Below are 19,431 nucleotides of genomic sequence, written 5' to 3'. Positions count from 1 at the left end.
GTTATGTTTATCAAATTCTTTAAAAATCAAAATAATTATACAGGTTCCTCTTCCTTTGTAATCAGCATTAGTAAACAAATATTTTCAAAGAGTTCATAAGTCAGAGATTTGTAGAGTTCTGTAAGTATTTTTGTTTTCAAGTCCAATCCAGGGCTCTGATCACAGATATTATCATGAAGAACACAATGCATGAAAAGCCACGTTGCTCCCTCCCACTGCTGTGGCACACGTCACTGCTCAGTTATCGCCTTTTCACATTTCTACTTGAAATAGTGCTCCAACTAATCAGGACCAATTAGGTAAGGACTGGCATGAATAGCAAATACATTTAGAATATTTCACATCTGGTCTAGTACTAATATTATGAATTAAAACAGACATGCAGCTCTTCAGTAGGGACATTAGCTAAAAGACTAGATTAGCACATCCCAAAAAAATCAGTAGTAACCATGGAGTCTACTTCTTTGTCTTTATTGTAAAGAATCAAATAAGCTGAGAGCAAGGTGGGGGGACAGAGACAGAGACAGAGAAGAGAGAGGGAAAGAGAAATATATACACACACTTCAGGAAAAGAAAAATAGAATATTTTTTCAACAGATGTGTTACCCACGTGGCTGTAGTAACAACAAGAAATGTAAACAACAATGGAAAAATGGCGGAAGAGGTACAGTTATCGACTGAGGAATGTAAACCATCTATCTTAATGTGGTTCATTTCTCTTTTCTTTTCTTTTTTTTTTTGGTACTGGGGATCGAACTCGTGTCCTTGCAGGCAGCGGAACCACTGAGCTAAATCCCCTGCCCTAATGTGGTATTTCAAATTTGAGAATATCAGTGAAGTATAGGGAAGATGGAGGCTTGCATTTGGAACAGAACATTCAACATGCCTGACAATTTCACAGATCATAGTAAATTCGAAAAACATGGTACCATGTGATATTTATTTTAAAAAACTACAGTGGATCACACAAAACAAGTGCTGTCCCTCAGCAATGCTGCTTTAAGAGTCCACATGCTCACCACAGAGGTCTGCCACACAACATGCACGTGAGACAGGGTAAGCAGTACAAGCACATGGGTGCATTCTGGAAAAGAGCTAAGTACAAAGTTTACACATGAAGATCATTACACACAATCTACGAAGACCATCCTGATCCAGAATCTAGTTTTGTGAGCAGTTTCAACACATGGTAGGCAAGGGTGAGGAGTTGGTGAGAAAGAGTGTGTAGTCTGATAAAGCACAACTTAAGCTAAATGGAACAGTAAGCTGACATAATTGTGTTTACTAAACACCAGTCAATCCTAACGTGGATGTGACAAAGCAGTCCATTTACCGGGAATCAATGTTGGTGTGGAGTGTCAGCAAGAGGTTTAATAGGACTATTTTTCTCTGAAGGTACCGTTACAGCTCAGGTATACCTAGATATGCTATGTATATCCATCTTACTTGCCATACATGAACTTTATGGAAATGATAATTTTTTTTTCAATAAGACAGCTCACCATCACACTACCACAAAGACATATGAGCCAATCTCCAGGAGAATTTTCAAGGACACTGGCTATAACGAAGTCACGCGTTTGAGTTCTCCACACATTCTCCTGATTTAATGAACACCTGAAATCTTTTACCTATGGGGTCCTACAAGATGCTGTATCACAGAAAACTCCTACAATGCTGGCCCTGAGAGAAGAAATTAAAAATTATGTGCAGCAATCTCGATGACCAAGGTTAGCCAAGCAGCAGTTTGCTGTATTAATAAATGTCTGCAGGTTAATGGCCACCACTCTGAGCACCACTTCTAATAGTAAGGCCAAAGGTAACTTGTATTAAGCTCATGATGTCTCAATAAATTTAGTATTAAAATATTTAGAGAAATTTTCCTTTTCCTGAAGTATGCATGCATTTTTGATGGACTTTGTATGTACATATATTTGGCTACAAAGATACATTAAATGGAATGTTTAATGGCACAATGACCATAGTTTAATAGCAGGAATAGAAAATATAGGTCAGAGTTGTTAATTGTTATTTGATGTTTATGAAATAACTTTAGTTTTATAATCTAACATATAACATATATCAATCTAAAGAACACTAAATTGAAATGATTATAATATAGTAATTTAACCAAAGTGAAATAAAATCATGTTAGAATGCAATTTCCATATTATAAATCTATAGCCTCCAAAGTCAATAGACAATATACACTAAATCTAGAATAAGACCATATATTACATTAAGAAGGTAAGACTGGGGGCTGGGGATTAAGTTCAGTGGTTCTGCCACCTGCCTTGCATGCACAAGGTAGTGAGTTCAATCCCCAGTACATAACAAAAACAAAAACAAACAAAAAAAGAAGGTAAGACTGTTGCAGGATAAGTTAATGCTCTCCATAATTTAATAGCGTCTTAGACACTGGATACTATCTGTAATTATTTGCCCAATATTAAAAAAGTAACATATATAACAAACACATTGAGAGAGAAATTAGGGAAACCACAGCTTTCACAACTGCATCCAAAAAATGAATACATAAGAATCAATCTAAAAGAAGTAATAGACTTTAGACTAAACACTACAATACTCTGAAAAAAGAGATCAAAGAGGATATCAGGAAATGGAAAAATATGCTTTGTTCTGGGGTAAGAAGAACAAATATGGTGAAAATGGCCACAATCCCAAAGTTGTTATACAAATTTAATGTAATCCTGATCAAAATACCAATATCTCACAGAATCAGAGAAAACAATCCTACAATTCATTTGGAACCAGAAGGCATCTAGAATAGCAAAAGCAATTCTGAGAAACAAAGACAAGGCAGGGGGCATCATGATCTCTGACTTGAGATCATACTATAAGCTACAGTGATAAAAACAGCATTGTACTGGCAAAAACAAATCAAATAATAAAAATAGACCTGAGGATCAACTGGAGAGAATAGAAGATGCAGAAACAACTCCAAACATATTCAGTCATTTTATCTTTGACAAAGGGACCAAACAGCTTCACTGGAAGAAAGATGCCCCTTTTTAATAAATGGTGTTGGCAAACCTGGCTTTCCACACGCCAAAGATTAAATCTAGGTCCATATATCTGACCATGTACTAAACTAAAATTGAAATGGATCAAGGATCCAAATATTAAAACAGTAATACTAAAAGTTCAGGAAGATAGAATAGGTAGTACTCTTGAAGACATGTGTAGGCAAAGACTTTATGAACAAAACTCCAATCACACTCCAAGAATTATAATTGGAATCTTATCTTATTAAAAAGCTTTTGTAAAGCAAGAGAAACCATGAACAGAGTGAAGAGACAACCCACAGAGTGGGAAAAATTTTTGCCAGCTGTTCTTCAGACAAAGGATTAATAGCTAGAATATATAAAGAACTGAAAAAAAAAATCAGATCCCTCAGATTTAAATACTCAATCCAAAACTGGACATTGGAAATAAACAGACACTTCTCAGATGAAAGGTAAATAAATATATGAAAAAATATTCAGCATAACTGATTATTGGAGAGATGCAAATTAAAATAATGCTGAGATTCCATCTTATTGCAAAAAGACTGGAAGTCATTAAGAAATTAACCAGTAACAAATGCTGGCAGGGCTGCGGGGAAAATGAACCATTCTCCACTGTCGGTAGGAGTGTAGACTGGTACAACCACTGTAGAAATCAGTATGGAGATTCCTCAAAAAACTAAAAGTAGAATTTCCATTTGACTGAGCTATTCCCCTTCTGGATATCTTCCCAAAAGAAATGAAAGCATCATACTACAGCAATATATACACACCTATGTTTATAACAGCACAGTTTATAATAGCTAAATTTTGGAAATAGCCCAAATGCCCATCCACTGATCAATGGATAAAGAAGACATATTTTTCTTTAAAATACTGAGTACTGTTCTGTCATAAAGAAGGATAAACTTGAGACATTTTTAGGTAAATGGATGTACCTTGATACCATACACTTAAGTGAAATCAATTGGACACCAATGTTCAAATATTGCATGGTTTCTCTAATGTAAGAACCAAAATTACAAATAAGGAGCAATATGTACAATACATATTGTGAAATAGCAAGAAAAAGAACAAATTGGAAGGGGAACTAAGAGGAGGGAGGGGGAAGGAAGGAAGAGCAAAGAAAAAAAAAGGAAATAAAACTTTCATAAATAAGGGGAAGAAGAGTTGAAGGGAGGGGAGGGAAATAGGAAAAAAAAAAGAAGAATCAAGATATATCATGTACAGGTACAAATTCCGTATGATGAATGTTATCACGTATATCTAAAAGGTACTAACAAAATTAAGATATAAATAAAAAATAATATAGTCATCTGGTGTTATGGTTCAGATGTAAAATATCCAAAAGCCTCATGTGTTCCAAGGTGGAGCTTTTGAAAAAGGAGTGAATCGTGGGGAACTATACTCATGAGTGGATTAATCTAGTAATGCATTGGTACCCGAATGTGTCTTTAGACGGTGGGGCCTGGTTGAAGGAGATTGTGACCAGGAGGTCTATTTTTGTTCCTGGTTCCACCTTTTCCTCTCTGCCTCCTGGCTCACTGGGTTGAGCAGCTGACACCTGCCACGCCTTTGCATTATGCCATTTCTGCCTTGGAGCTGCAGGACCTAGACTGAACCACTAAAACTGTGAGCCGACATAAACTTCCCCTTCACTTACTGGCAAGGGTCAGGTATTTTGTTCCAGTGATGAGAAATTGATGGATACGGCTCCAGTACTTTTAGCCATTTTTGTGGCCAGAGTCATTCAAGAGCCAAAAATATAATTAAAAAAAAGATTATGAAAATCATGTAGAGAGGTATGATTAAAAAACAGACAAAAAATAGAATTATGGAGACCCAAAGAAGATAGTATTAAAATGTATTTTTCAATAATATGTATGAAACTATATTTTAGCTTCAGAGATATGGAGTGAGTGCGTGGGTTACAAAAAGTTCCTTTCATATTGATAGCATTGAATTGCTGAAAGACTGATCAACAGTAAACAAAAACATTATGAGTTAAGAAAACCTTCAACTGTAATATGATCTAAAGAAAATAAGGCTTGGGTAACATAACAGAAGACAATGAAGAATTACTTTAATAAGGGCATCAATTAAGATATTGCCAAAGAGATCAAATCCAAATGATGAGAAGGTGGGCACTGACCTGAGGAAGACCTTTTATAGGCAGCAATAGATACAAAGCTCTGAGCAAAATGAAAAATATCTATTCAATAAAATAGGAAATATGTTAAGGAATAAGACATGACTATTGGATTTTGAATAGGAAGTTGTTAATTTTTCTTTTGGGGATAAGAATTAGATAAGGATAAAACTTTAGGAAATTTATAAATGAGAGAAAGAGTAACAGGTGGTAAATGTGAGCTGATGTATAGCTGAAAGCAGTGATACTATATTGGTCACTCGATCAACTGTTACCTAAAAAGAGATGTAAGATTTTTACAGAAAAACAGATTTAAGTCCATTAGTTTCACAAATTTTACAAATGAAAAACTTGGCAGTATAGAGAAACCAGATCTAGATTATTCTTTCTTACTATCAGACAGAATAGTATAAATCCTGTAAAAAGAAGTTAGTCCTATTCTACATTTCCATGAACATCCACAATAATATCATTAGAGTTTCTGTGATTTTGTCACCTTTCCTATGCTTAAATCTATTCATTGTGTTTTTTGAAGTAAACTATGAACAAGAGTTTCACAAACACAGAAGCAAATCAAAGTATCAACCACAGCCCTGTACTTTTACTTCAGAGATAAGCATCTGGGGATAAAGTTGTGTAACCCAAACAACTCTCCTGGGCAGCCATAGAGAGCAACCTTACAGAAAAAGGGTTGCATTAAAACTCCAGGCGGCACTCAGTGGGCCAGTACTGGGGATTTCAGGAACTAGATGGAGGAAAGACATTAGACTCTCTATTTTGTCAAATGCTCCAGGAGCCAGATATAACCCACGAAGATTTTTATTTCATAAAATTTCTGAGGGACTTCTGGAAAAATCTTGCCTCTTAACTTTCCCTTAGCTCTGTTGAGGAAGTAAACATTTGCCCACCCCTAATCCTGAATTCTGAATGACATGCTCTGCCTGTTGACTCTATTGGCTTTTGAGTGGCTTATTTGGCTGTCTGTAGAAGTAATGACCTGAGGTGGACTCTGAGTACCCACCCACTTTCGACTCCATTGCACTCTGTGCATCCTGCCTAAACACTGTTGCCATGTTGCAGTTGGCAATCTAGACTCTTGCCTTTTGCTGAGTGCTAGGAGACTGTATTCTAGTAGAATGCCCCCTTGAGGCAGATAATAAAGAAGCACCTGATCTGTAGCATAGGTAACTTTCGATGGTTTAAACATTCTCAATGTAATTTGTTTCAAACGGCTACCAGGACATCACTTCATGAGGAATTGGGGAGTGATGAACAAAATTAGGGAAGATGCAACAGAATCAGTAGCAGGGATGAGCTGGCGTGACCAGTGGAACATCTGTGTGTGGCCTTCTGAAGTGCCAGGATATTTACTACATAAGTTTGGTATGTGGATGAGTCAGAAAACAGGGACGAATTAGAGATAGAGTTTAAAGCTAATGGCTAGGCAGTACTAAAGTGGAAAAGTTACTCAAAAGGCAGCTGAGAGAAAGAGCGTACTGAGTACGCAGGTATCACTATTGAGTGATTTATTTAATTCTTTCAGGAATATACCAATGAGTGGTAGAGCTAGATCACATGGTGTCTGTATTTTTAGCTTTTGGAGGGCCTTACATACTGATTTCTATAGAGGCTGTAAAACTTTACATTGGCCAACATGGATACAGAAAAAATAGCATGCAAACATAATGGGAAAATATTCATACATATGAAAACATATGTATACATTTGGAGATACTATTATATTCATAATGTCTCACATTTTATATAATTAAAGAATGAAATCATTTCATTTTCAGAAAACTGGAACTGGAGGCCATAATATTAAACAAAATAGGTCAGACTCAGAACATAAAATATCACATTTTCTCTCAAATATGGAATCTTTTAAAAAAGAAAGGGAAGAATGTTATATGCCTTTATGAATATACCTAAACAAATCTCATTTTATATATAATTAGTATGAACTAATTTTTAAAAATAACTTTTACAAAAAGGTATGTGATGACAAGAGCAAGATAAGGACAAAAAGGACTTCTCAAAAAATTCCAGCTGTTATTCAATTGAGTACAGTGTGTAAGTGTGTGTTGAGGATTAAAGGGTACAGAACTACTATGATATGATATAAAAGGAAGATAAAATCATTACTTAAAACACTTTACATCCCCAGTGTCTGGCATTTTACTAAAATTGTATCAACTATTTTTGGGATATTTTCAGAACAAGTTCATTTGACAAATATAGCATTTTATAGCTGAGGAAAAGGAGCTTAAAATGTTTAACGAACTTGTGAGTACTCATAGCAATGTCAATTCATACGGTTTTAGAATTGCTTACCTAAACTCCAGCTTCTCCTAGTAGATTATCATTTGTCTGTAACGGGGTCCAAAGAGTTCTTATTTATCATTGTGTCCCTCCTGATATAAAAGGAACTCAATCTATTTGCTGCACATTGAGTGTGTCTTGTTATATTAGTGAGACTCAGCTGGCTAAATTTTATATTAGTCAGTCTTTCAATACCAAATTAAAATATAAAGAATAGCAAATTAATAATCACAAGTATTTCATGTAATTAATAATAGTCAACAGATTAAGGTAAGGATGAAAGTTGAAGGAATTAAAATTCATTGTAGAGAATTTGTTGAGACCAAGAAACTATATGACAGGATTTTCATTCCAAAATCAATTCAATTAGTATTTTGAAATAGTGCAGAAATCTAGGGACCATAGCTCTCTAGTTCTGAAAAGAATTTGCAAAATTTACTGAAATGAGGTAAATCTCATTTGTAAATGATTATATTTAAGTACTGGTATTTTATGAAAATTGAATGTTAATTAAATTTGCTAAGGAAGTTTTATTATCACTTAACACTCTCAACTGTATATTGTATAATAAATCAGACAAAAACCACTAGAATTTTCTGTCAGATAATCATAGTAACTCAAAATCTTTAGAAATAAGTTTTCAAATTAAAAGTCTATTTTTAATTTTTTTCCACTAAAATGCCATATTTGTTCTAATGAAGTTAAGTCCATTACCTTGTACCCATTTAGTTAAATTCATCTATATTTTTTTTAAAACTTGTATTGTTAGGCTTTTGTTATCTTTCCCAGGCAGACGACATACCCTCTTTAGCCATTTAACAAGGGATAATGTTTCATGAGATTACTTCTTTTTATGTGACTATTTCTGTATGAATTTTAAAGGGGAATATATAATTTAAATATGGGGAAACTAAGCCTATAATATTATCACCAAGTAAACAAGCTGCAATTACGGAAGGAACTGTTTTTGTTAATTTGGTTGATTAGTGAACAGAGCTCATGAAACCAGAAACAGAAGGTCATTTGGACAGAGGGACTATATACAAATTCTTTAAATAACATGAATACAGTTGCGACTTTCATCTCTAACTTGTACCCTGTTGCCTCAAAAAAAGGATGCCAAAAGAAAAAAAGAAAAGCGAAAGATAAAATGCCAAGTCATTTTTCACTACTGAAAAACTGATCCGAGCTCACATTTGTCTTGATGAAACACTAGGCTTCATCTTCAAACTCCGACACTAAAAATTTAAATAATAAAATTTCTCTCTACTTCCCTAGCTTTCTGATATTTTTATCTGTAACAGGAATCATTCAGAAACAAATACATACAATTCTGCATTTTGCCTTAACATGGATAAATGCATTTTTCTTTGCAAATAATAAAAAATTTTAAAAGATAACATTTTCTTAATCATGAGAAAACATACATCAGATTATAAATTTTCCAAAAATTACTTGTAGTGGTAATATTTTCTTTTCTTTTAGAACTTTCAGACAAGATATTTGATACAGTGTTCAGATTTCATGTGTTTAATTACTGTCTTGACATTTTGTACATTAAGATGAGAGATGTTCTATAAGTTCAACTTGACATGATTTATCCTCCTGCTTTCAAGAATAAAACATTTCTTTCCTAATGTGTTTGAGCCTACAGTTTAATTAAAAATATAAGGCGGGTATTATGTATATTGTCTTATTTATTCAAACTTGTTAAAGAGTTTTTACCTAGCAATTAATATTTGTAACATTAAACAGATGATGGGAAGATTATATTTAGACAGCATTATAAATATGATAGAAATTTGTACTTCCAAATCTGGATATGCAGTTTTAATATTTTCTTAATTGATTCAATTTATATGTGACTACTTTGTATAAAATAATAATAACTCCTAACCTTTATTGAGTACTTTCTAGGTAGCAGATACTTTGTATGACTTTTATCATTTCTTCCCTACAATAACCATTTTAGTGACTATTATTATTTCCTTTATACAGAAGAGAGGTGAGCAGTACACATTTGTCCAACAGATAAGGAATGCTCTTGAACTCTTCTGTCTACAGAACAGGGCTGTGATAAATTTATTAATAACAATGTATCTATGTAAAGTTAATGAGGTGTTGAAAATAAGTTTTTCCATACAATTGCAAAATCTAATTTGCCTTTTAGACAAAAAATAATATTTTGCAGAAGGGAAATATCCAGTGTCCTCAAAATATATGGGAAGGGAAACTCCCCTGCCTAAAAAAAGTAGACCATAACAGAAACCAATGTAACCAATGTATACTAAATATTAATTGTGTGCTTTGCTTTTCCTCATCTGACTTGGTTTCACAAGGGACAAAAGAAATAATTGCATAGGCATTACATAAAATCCATATGCACTGTTTATAAAATTGACTAGGGATTGTCAGCTCTCACTACCAAAGTCTTTCACCTTATGATGACATTATAGTAGATACTTATATTTTTATAAAAATACATATCACTAGCTATTCCCTAAAGCTAACCTCACTCATGTTCAATTATTTATGCATCCGTTTTAATATGTATTTTGCATCTGACAGGACAACTCTCCTTTGGACCCTTTTACTGACCCACCTGTCATTATGATGGGGTAAACAATGTCACCTTTCTAGTGCACGATGAATTACAAAGAAGTTGTAAAGTACACCATCCATCATGCTGGCACTAAGTAGGCTTTTGAAGTAGATCTCAGATACCACAAATGCTATTTAGACTGTTACCAGAAAGCACAAATTGGAAGCTTATACAAAACGGTCCTATGATGAATGGACATGACAGCTCTCCAAAGGAAAGGGGCACTCCCCTTCTACAAATAACCTTGTCAAAAGCAAAAGTTGCAGTGAGCTCTGCTGGCAGTCAGAATGGAATAATTTAAGAACTGTGAATGGCTCTGCCTGACAGAAATTCATGAAAACAGAATATTCTCAAAATCAGGAAGACGGTATCCCCAGATCATCAGCAGCACCCACTCGAGCTTGATCTGAATTAGGGAAAGGCCTATGGAAACACAGAAACACCATTGATGCCTCATTAATTGTAATATGTGAATTCCAGTAGCTCTCTAAAACATATATATAAAATATACAACAGTATTCTGTATGGATATACAATAGTCAGCCTAGAAACTTCTTGATTTGGAAAATAATCCTAATATTCTTTGAGTTTTAAAATATCAGTATCAGGGGCTGGGGATGTAGCTCAGTGGTATCGCCACCTGCCTTGCAAGTGCAAGGTCCTGAGTTTGATCCCCAGTACCAAGAAAAATAAATAAATAAAATATCAGTATCAATAACTTGTTTTGTTTTCTTGATATAGACATTTAAATTTTTCTATACTTAGTGTAATAGATTTTCATTATGAATACAAGTATTAAAATAGTTATTGTCAATGACTTAATCTATTTTGCATGATTAATTTTTCAAGATATGTTCTTCAAATACAGGTATTTCTTTATCCATAATCAAATTTTAGTTTCGTGAACAATCCTTTATATATATTTGAAAGATGGATTGTATTTATTCATTAGAACCTTAATTTCTCCCTTTTAATAGCATCTTTTGAAAACCTTTTTAACTCCCTTTTATTAGAAAAGGTATCTTTAATACATTCACAAATGGTGGAATATAGTACCAAATAAGGACTTACAACTTCAAAGAAAATTGTAAAATTCCTTGAGTAAGTAGTAGACTTTGGCTTCCTTTTAAATGAAACAAAGAAACTAAACACATATAACTGAAAAGATAAAATGTAGAAAGCTCTCAGTTGTATGTGGACTCATATTGTGAAATTTATTCAGTCTCATTCTCCCTTTATTAAAATAGGCCAACAGATTATAACAAAGGACCATGCTGAGGACACAAGTTGTAAATTCACGGCTTTTCCATATATCACCTTAGTTGAGCAACTGTCAGTGTTTGCCATAATAAACTGTAAAGCAAGTAGGTAGGGGCAATTCCAAGGAACTATTAGTGCTTCTGTCCTTGCTCTGTTTTAGACATGCTTCTGTTAGGGGACAAAATTATATTGCTGGATTTGAGCCAATTGGACAAAAGAGAAGGCAGGAGGTGTATGTATGGGGCTTATGAAGGTTAAGAATCTGAGAGAAAATATGCGCCTAACTTTTAAAACCTTGGCCTAATGCCAAAACTTCTGAACCAAGGAAAGGCTGCTGGCTGCAGCTCTCTATTTTTATTAATATGCAGGTGTGTTTCATTTCCATTATTGCCTACCAGAAATAACGTATATTAATCAAATCAAATTATAAGAGTGCTACAGTAGGAATACTGCAGACATTTAACATTAAATTAAATTCTAATTAATTTAATGGTAAAACTTCTCAAGGTTGTGCTGGGTTTTTTGCAGCACCGTTAAAAGGCAAAGCGTAATATGACATAGAGTAGAAGCAGTGCTGAAACACAAGTAAATCTGCATCTGCCACCCCCAATTCCCTCCACAAAAAGCTTGTATTAGCAACAAGCATTCATTATTGCACTATTCTGAGTATTTCTGCAAATTAGCTGCAAATGATTTAAATATTTCATATACTAACCATAATTAATAAAAAATTAAGAGTTTTCAGAGAATCGTATCATCACAACAATCAGAAACATAACATTGAATTTGTATTAAATGAGAACATTATAATAGTAGGAAGCTAGAGATCAACTATTAATGATGTATATGACTTACATATCACTCTTACTATAGACTATGCTCTGCCCTCTGGGATAGACATGTATTAGGTAATTTAATTCTCAGGACAGCTTAAGAAAGTCAGGCCTATTATTATTCTCCTTACAGAGATAAAGGAACTCAGCATTGGATGGCTAAGGAACAGTGGGAAACTGCAGAGCTGAGATTTAAAACTAATACGTGTGGCTCTAACAGCCGCACTCAGCCACTATGCCAACAAAACAGTGCCAAAGCCCCGGCACCCCCGTAAAGGTGGAGGAAGAATCCACACCTGGCTCCCTATCACGTGTGCTTTCCATCACTAAAGCAGAAATGCTGTATTTCAAGTCTTCCATGTGTGAACAGTCACATCGGTGTCCCACCTCATTTCTTATGTGCACACACAATCGCAAAACACAGCCCCTCCGCTTGCACTCTTTCTCTCCCTATCACTGCATTAAAATTCACCTCTTCAAGACGATATGTGAACTAGACTTGCACTTTATGGTCTGAGCAAAATGTGAATGACTTAGTCATATATTCAACACTTTTGAATTAAATTTTTCTAACCTGCTTTCGCTTTCAAAATATGACCAGAAAAGCACTGGGCAATCTCTAGCTTCCTTCGCTTTCCTGGCACCCTCACACTGACAACGTTTAATGGTTACTTTTGTATGTTGCATCTTGCCAGTTAGTTCAATTTAGACGAAAGCTGTTGTTTTCTAATTCCATTTCACTGTAAATGACAGAGACAAATGGTCATATTACCTCAAGAGTTCCTTTGGCAGAATAAGCTGCATAGGAGTATAGCAGATCTTGGCTGCTGTCTTTTCTGGCCCTTTCACTGCAAGGCTGGCCATTAGGATGAAAGCATTGGCCGCTGCTGCTCAGCGTCACTGTGCTGGGCCAAGGGCCTGGCAGATTTAGGAGCACGGAGTAATTCACAAACTGTACGTCTTCTAAGCCCACAGCAGTCCAGTGAGTCTTAATCGCCTTTGAGATTTCCATGTCATCTTCACTTTTATAGAGCTCTACCAAATTTCTGAAAAAAAAATTTTAAAAGCACATTTTAAACAAAGGAAAAAGCTTTATTCTTTTGAGACATGACAGTTTACCATATGAACTATTATTAATAGATGTTGTAGGAAATGGAAAAATGAAGAAGACAAGATCCTATCACAAAAATTTACAGTGTGGTAGAGAGTACAGGCTTATAGAAGAATTATAGTAAATCAAGCAGGATGGATCAATTTCTTAAATTAAGAGCTAAGCTCTGTGGGACTGCAGAGAAGAGTGATTAATGCCATATAGTCCTCTTATGACTCCAATCCTCCTATCAATATTAACATAATCCACTTAAAAATCAGTTTCAAAAGTATGTGTCTTACTGGTTGAGGTAACTCTGCATTATACTTAATATGGCTCCCTACAAAATTATTGATTAACATACAGCTACTGCTATTTAAAATAATAGAAAGAGCATTGGATTCAATTTACATGAGAAATAACACGATATGATGAGCAATGCAATCACTATACAAATAGTAAAACCAAAACGTAGATTGACAAACTAATACATAATTTGTGTTATGCCTTTTATGGTCTCATACTTATCTATAGATAAATAGTATCATCTGCCTTGATATAATCTATTTTTATTTATAATATTTTATAAGTTAGGCAAAAATCTGTGTAGCGTACATTCAGACATGGGAAATTAATAATAATAATTAATGCACTTTTAAAAATTCTGTAGCTGAAATGGAAAAGAACCAAACTATGACTAGCTTCCCTTTTTCAGTGACAATGTATTTATTATAAGAATTGTATTGCCATCCAAGTTATTACCTAAGTGCTAATTTTTATATTGTTATTTTTGTCCATTATGTTTTTATACTTATATATTTAGTTGAGGACCTGGTTTATTCAAAAATCCCAAACAGAACACATCTGATAAAAGAATAAGAAGACACAATAGTTTAGCAAAGCATTATTGGAGCAAAAAAAAAGTAGGTTTGTTGACATAGCTTGGCAACTGGCCTACATAGGAAGATGCAAAAATAAACAAACAACTTCCTAGATATTATTGATCAACATTCAGATCAAACTCAGGCCCTCCCATGGACTAGACAAGTGCTTTACTACTGAGATATAACCTTAGCCCTTTTTATTTACATATACACAGATATAAAATCTATAAAATCGAGGTAATGGAAAATTTAAAAGTCAGATTGATACCTGGGGATCAGGGTATGGGATAGAATGATATAATAATATATCCCTATCCATTTTTATTTTAGTTTTGAGAAAAGGTCTTGCCCAGTTGTCTGAGCAAGCTTTGAACTTCTGATAATTCTGCCTTAACCTCCCAAGTAGCTAAGATTGTGGGCATGTGCTGCTGTACCAAGATTTGTGCTGTATATTTAGAAGCTATTTCTAATATTTCTGAATTGCCTTATAAGTAGCTACCTGTATGAATCAATATTGCAGTAGTTCTTAAGTATTATGAATGATCAGATTAAAGGAGTTTCATTTTTTACTCCCCTTGACACTGGCCTGCTTTCTACCCTGTTCAGTCATTCCTTAATCTAACTCCCCATCTCCTGTTTGCCTATGGCTACTCTATTTCCCCTGAACTATTTAGGACCAGGAAGGTAAAGTGAGTCAAACCTTCACCAATTTTGATTTAAAAAGTTATTCAGAAGTACTTCAATAATGTTATTTTGAAATGCGTATAAAGTGACATTTTAGAATACATATCTAACTTATGCAATTTTAACTACATGTGGTAAAAATATTAGCAGAAACATGGAAGAAAAATTTGAATACTGCTTTAAATTCTGTTTCCCAGTAACAGATAAACATAAACACATGAGTGAGTGTGGAAGACATTTAATCTGTATTCACTTTGTTGATCTCAGTTCCTAAGGGTTTTTGTAGTGTGGACGTGTCAACAAAACACTGAATATTTCAAGATGCATATATTTTACTAGTACATGACCTCAAAAGGCAAATCAAATACTTCTTTCAGGGATCAATTAAAAATGAATACTTTTTCCCAATTCCAGAGAAATTCAAAATATTATTCAGTATAAATATAAACTATCAAAGTTAAAGAATGTATATATTATTTTTCAGTTTGTTAAATGTGTTTTTACATTATAACTTCATTTTTAATGCTGTGAGGAACTTGAATGCATAAAGAATATACACCATGGAAAACATGAAGGTAATGAAATAAAACCTCAGATTATGTAGTAGATAGAATATCTCAAATATTATTGAAGTCCCTTGCATATTCTTATTAATCTTTCCCATACCCTGATACCCAGGGTAATGATCAATCTGACTTTTTTGTTTCCCATTTCCTTGTTTTTAGAAATTATGTATCTGTGTGTACGTAGCTTATTTTTACTTTATGTATTTTATTATTGTATAATTAATATCTTACATAGTAATTATTTGACTTACATTTCTTCACTCAGAATAGTGTATCTGAGATTCTTTCAGATTTTTGACAGCTCTCTTGGGACAAATATTTTAAATTGCTTCCCATTTTTCACCATCATAAACAATGCTTCATTGATAATTTTTATTTATTATTAATATTTTAATAGGCATATACAAGAGTCTCTCTACACTAGAAATTATTTGTTCACAGAGTATGCACCTGTGGAACTTTAGTGAGAATGCCAAAATGTTGTCAAAAGCATTTTGATTACTCTCTTGCCAACTCTTTACCAGTTTTATTCTTTCATTCCTAGTAACACTTGGTGTTGTCTTGTTTTGTGTTTTAGTTTATACTTTGCAAATGTGACAGTTGTGCAATTATATTTCATTGTGCTTAACTCAGAATTGTAATCACTTCATTGCAATGTCTACCTAGTTTTCCAATGATTTTTGTTCCCCAGCACTATTTAAGAGACCCATTGATAGTGCATCTATTTATTGATATACAGTGTAGGCAAAAATTTATTCTATTATGCTTTTAATTTGTATTCTCAGGATTACTAATGAGGATCTTTTCATGAATTATTTAACTATATTTCTCTCCTCTTCTGTGTAATAACTGTTCTTGTTTTTTGCTTATAAGTGGGCCCTTGACTTACAAACTCAATTTGCTCCAGAGGGCTTGTTGTAACTCAAGTTGGTCAACTGAAGACTCAGGCTCTTCTATACAGCCTTCAAAGTCTCTCCTGCATAAAAGCAGATCTCAGCTTCCTTATACATTGACCCAGGATTCTCAGTTAACCCCACACAGCCACACAGCAAAGGGTGCTGTAATGTTCCTTCCAGAACTTTTTAAGGGTTAAATCTGTATCTGAAACAATCTGGAAATACAAACAGCTGGCATTCTGGTTGTAACTCAAGGTTTTGTTTGTAAGTTAAAACTAAAATTCTAGTTGTAACCCAAATTGTTCATATGTCAGGCTGATTGTAACTCAAGGGTCCATTGTAGATGTTTTTCATTTCATTTTAGGTTCTGAATCATTCTTTTGAAGCCATATACATGGTATTTTCTTCAGTTATTTTACTTCCTTTTCATTTGTAATATATTGCATAATGAATAAAAGTTCATAATTTTACATACATAATTTTAATATAATGTCCAGTTTACACATTTTCTGATATGGTTTAGAAATATTCCTCAAACACGAGGTCATGGAGTTGTTCTCTTTTTTTCCTAAAGGTCTTACAAAATAGTTTCCTTCATTTTGGGATTTACCAGTACAAACAGTGAGAGGGAGGAAGAAGGAAAGGACAGAAAGGTGAGAGGTTCAAATCTAATTTCACTTTTTCCCACATGAACAACTATCCTAGCACTCCTTAAGTATATTGCCCTAATATGCAGTAATGATTCTGTCACACGAGAGCTTTTATATGTGTTATAGGTTTGTCTGAGCTCCCAACTGAGCTCTACCAGTCTTTTGGATGCATCTTCCTAATGATGTGATTTTTAAATTATTACTGCCTTTATAGCAAGTTTTTAAAAAATATCTAGAGTGGCAAGTTGTCTCACTTGTTCTTCTCCAAGAACTTTCTATTTTTCTTTTTCTCTTCCACATTAACAGTGGAATAAACTTTTTAATTTCAGTATCAAGACTGTGATTAGAATTATACTGAGACTAAGTTGGAGAAAATATGACATACTTGAAATACCATTAAATCCTTAATATTATTGTCATGATCTGAATGTTTGCATAATCCCCAAATTAGTATGTTGAAAGGCCAAGACCCAAAGTGATGTTATTAAAAGGGGAAGTGATAGGTGTCCTTCTAAAAGAGACCAAGGGAGGATTTTTGCTCCTCCTACAACATACAAAGACAATGCTGGAAGGCAATACCTTTGAGCAAAAAAGTTCCAACCAAACACTGAAGTCATCTTTATCTTCGACTTCCTAGCTCCAGAACTGTGAGCAAGAAGTTATTGTTACTTATAAGTCGAAGGAATTTCTAGTCTAAGGTATTTTGTATAATGTGAAATAGGAAGAAAGGGTCCATAGGGGAAGGGGAAGTGGGAGGAGTAGGAATCAGCAAAGGGAAATGGAATTAACATGAGAAAATGAAAAAATGGAAACAAAGACTCTGTAAATAGGGAAGGGTGGAGGGGTTAAAAGAAGGGCAGCATATGGAAGAATATAAGCGTCTAGATATATTATATAAAGGTATAAATCTCCAGTGATGAATGTCATTATATTGTATACCTAAAATGTACCAATACAATTAAAATCAAAATAAATAAATAAATAAATAATAGATGAAAGCAATCTATTGACATAAAATATGATTTATAGTTGAAATATTTATCTGGATATTGCTGCTATAAAGAAATATTATTTAGTTCTATAAAGTAACTACTAAACTTTCTATTCTATTTTCTTGCTTTTTTGTTTATGTAAAAAAATTGTCAAAATGTATTTCTTCCATTCTCATAATTTGTAGACTTTTTTGTTTCTATACAGGCAGTGACCTCCATGTTTTCTTGAATAAAATATTTAATAAAGTATGTTAGTGGATATCCATGTTGTATTGTAAATATCAGCTATAAAATGTTTTTTTTTAAGTCTCCAATTTTTAAGAGTTGTTCTTTCAATGGGTATGGATTTTTTTCAGAAATTATTTTTCATATATTAAGACAATTATATTTTTCATTAATATGATGGATTCTATTTACAGATTTTTTTCATTGTTAGATCAACCATCACTTTTAAGATAAATTCAACTTAAACTTATGCATTGTAATTTTAAAAATTTTATGTCTAATATTTTATTGAGAATTTTTACATTTAGTTTTAAAAATAAATTGGTTTGTTTTGTTTTATTTTATTTTATTTTGCAATACTTGGGGTTGAACCAACATCCTTCACATTGAACTACATCTTCAGCCCCTTACTTTAAAAAAAAATCGATACAGAATTTCTCTACGTCTCTAAGTTGCTCAAGGTAGGCTCAAACATGTTATCCTCCTGCCTCATCCTCCCAGAGTGCTAGAATTACAGATACGAGCCATCCCGAAGGGCAGAGAGAGAGAGAGAGGGAGGAGGCGTCATTCTTAGAGTGAAAATTGCGCTTGCTGTTCTTAAAATGGGAGGACTATAAACTAAAGACTCAATGTCTTTATCACTACAAGAATTTTTACTTCTTCATTAAATCATAGTTCTTTCATGGGTCTTTGTGGTACTTGCTGTTAATCCTCAAATTTGCATGCTTCTGGTTCCATTACTTGTTATGTACTGTTTTCTACATTTTCCTATATTTCTCTTAATGCTCTGTCAATTCAGGCTAATAATCCTTTCAAGTAGAGGTACTGTAATATATGTAGCATTTATGTATTTCTGAGAATGTCTATTTCAAATACTTCCTCAAACAAAAATATGCATTAACTTGAACATGTAACTACCAGGTAAGACATAATTTCCTTTCAAGTATTTATTGCTTTTGCCATACAATTCAATGGTGAAAACTCTGGAAACACCATTAAGAATTGAGACCTATCCTTCTCTTCCACAGATTTATACTGTGGGTATTTGTTAAAACTTGATTGATATGTAATTATCTGGCACATTTTCTAACCTATTAGAGATTAGATTATTTTAATTTCCTGTATATGGTAATGATAACATTCAAGTGGCTGTGAGAATATCTTTATAAGCCTGGCGTGGTGGCTCACACCTGTAATCCCAGCACTCGGGAGGCTAAGGCAGGAGGATCTCTGAGTTCGAGAAGCCTGGGCT

At 33.7% G+C, this 19,431-nt stretch overlaps 1 protein-coding gene across 5 annotated transcripts in view; it reads right to left on the bottom strand.

Annotated features, from left to right (window-relative positions):
* The window catches only part of Naaladl2 (N-acetylated alpha-linked acidic dipeptidase like 2), an 853,454-nt gene that overhangs the window by 522,250 nt on the left and 311,773 nt on the right, over nucleotides 1-19,431 (bottom strand). For all 5 annotated transcript variants that reach the window (XM_010632423.3, XM_010632422.2, XM_010632426.2 and 2 more), the window contains one exon: nucleotides 12,965-13,238. In XM_010632423.3, the coding sequence (XP_010630725.1) occupies nucleotides 12,965-13,238 (274 nt within the window). The remainder of the gene's footprint in view (nucleotides 1-12,964; nucleotides 13,239-19,431) is intronic.

This window comes from Fukomys damarensis, unplaced genomic scaffold (assembly GCF_012274545.1).
Source record: "Fukomys damarensis isolate Sample0158 unplaced genomic scaffold, DMR_v1.0_HiC HiC_scaffold_12, whole genome shotgun sequence".
Taxonomy (NCBI): Eukaryota; Metazoa; Chordata; class Mammalia; order Rodentia; family Bathyergidae; genus Fukomys; species Fukomys damarensis.
This window is presented reverse-complemented; position numbering and strand designations above follow the sequence as displayed.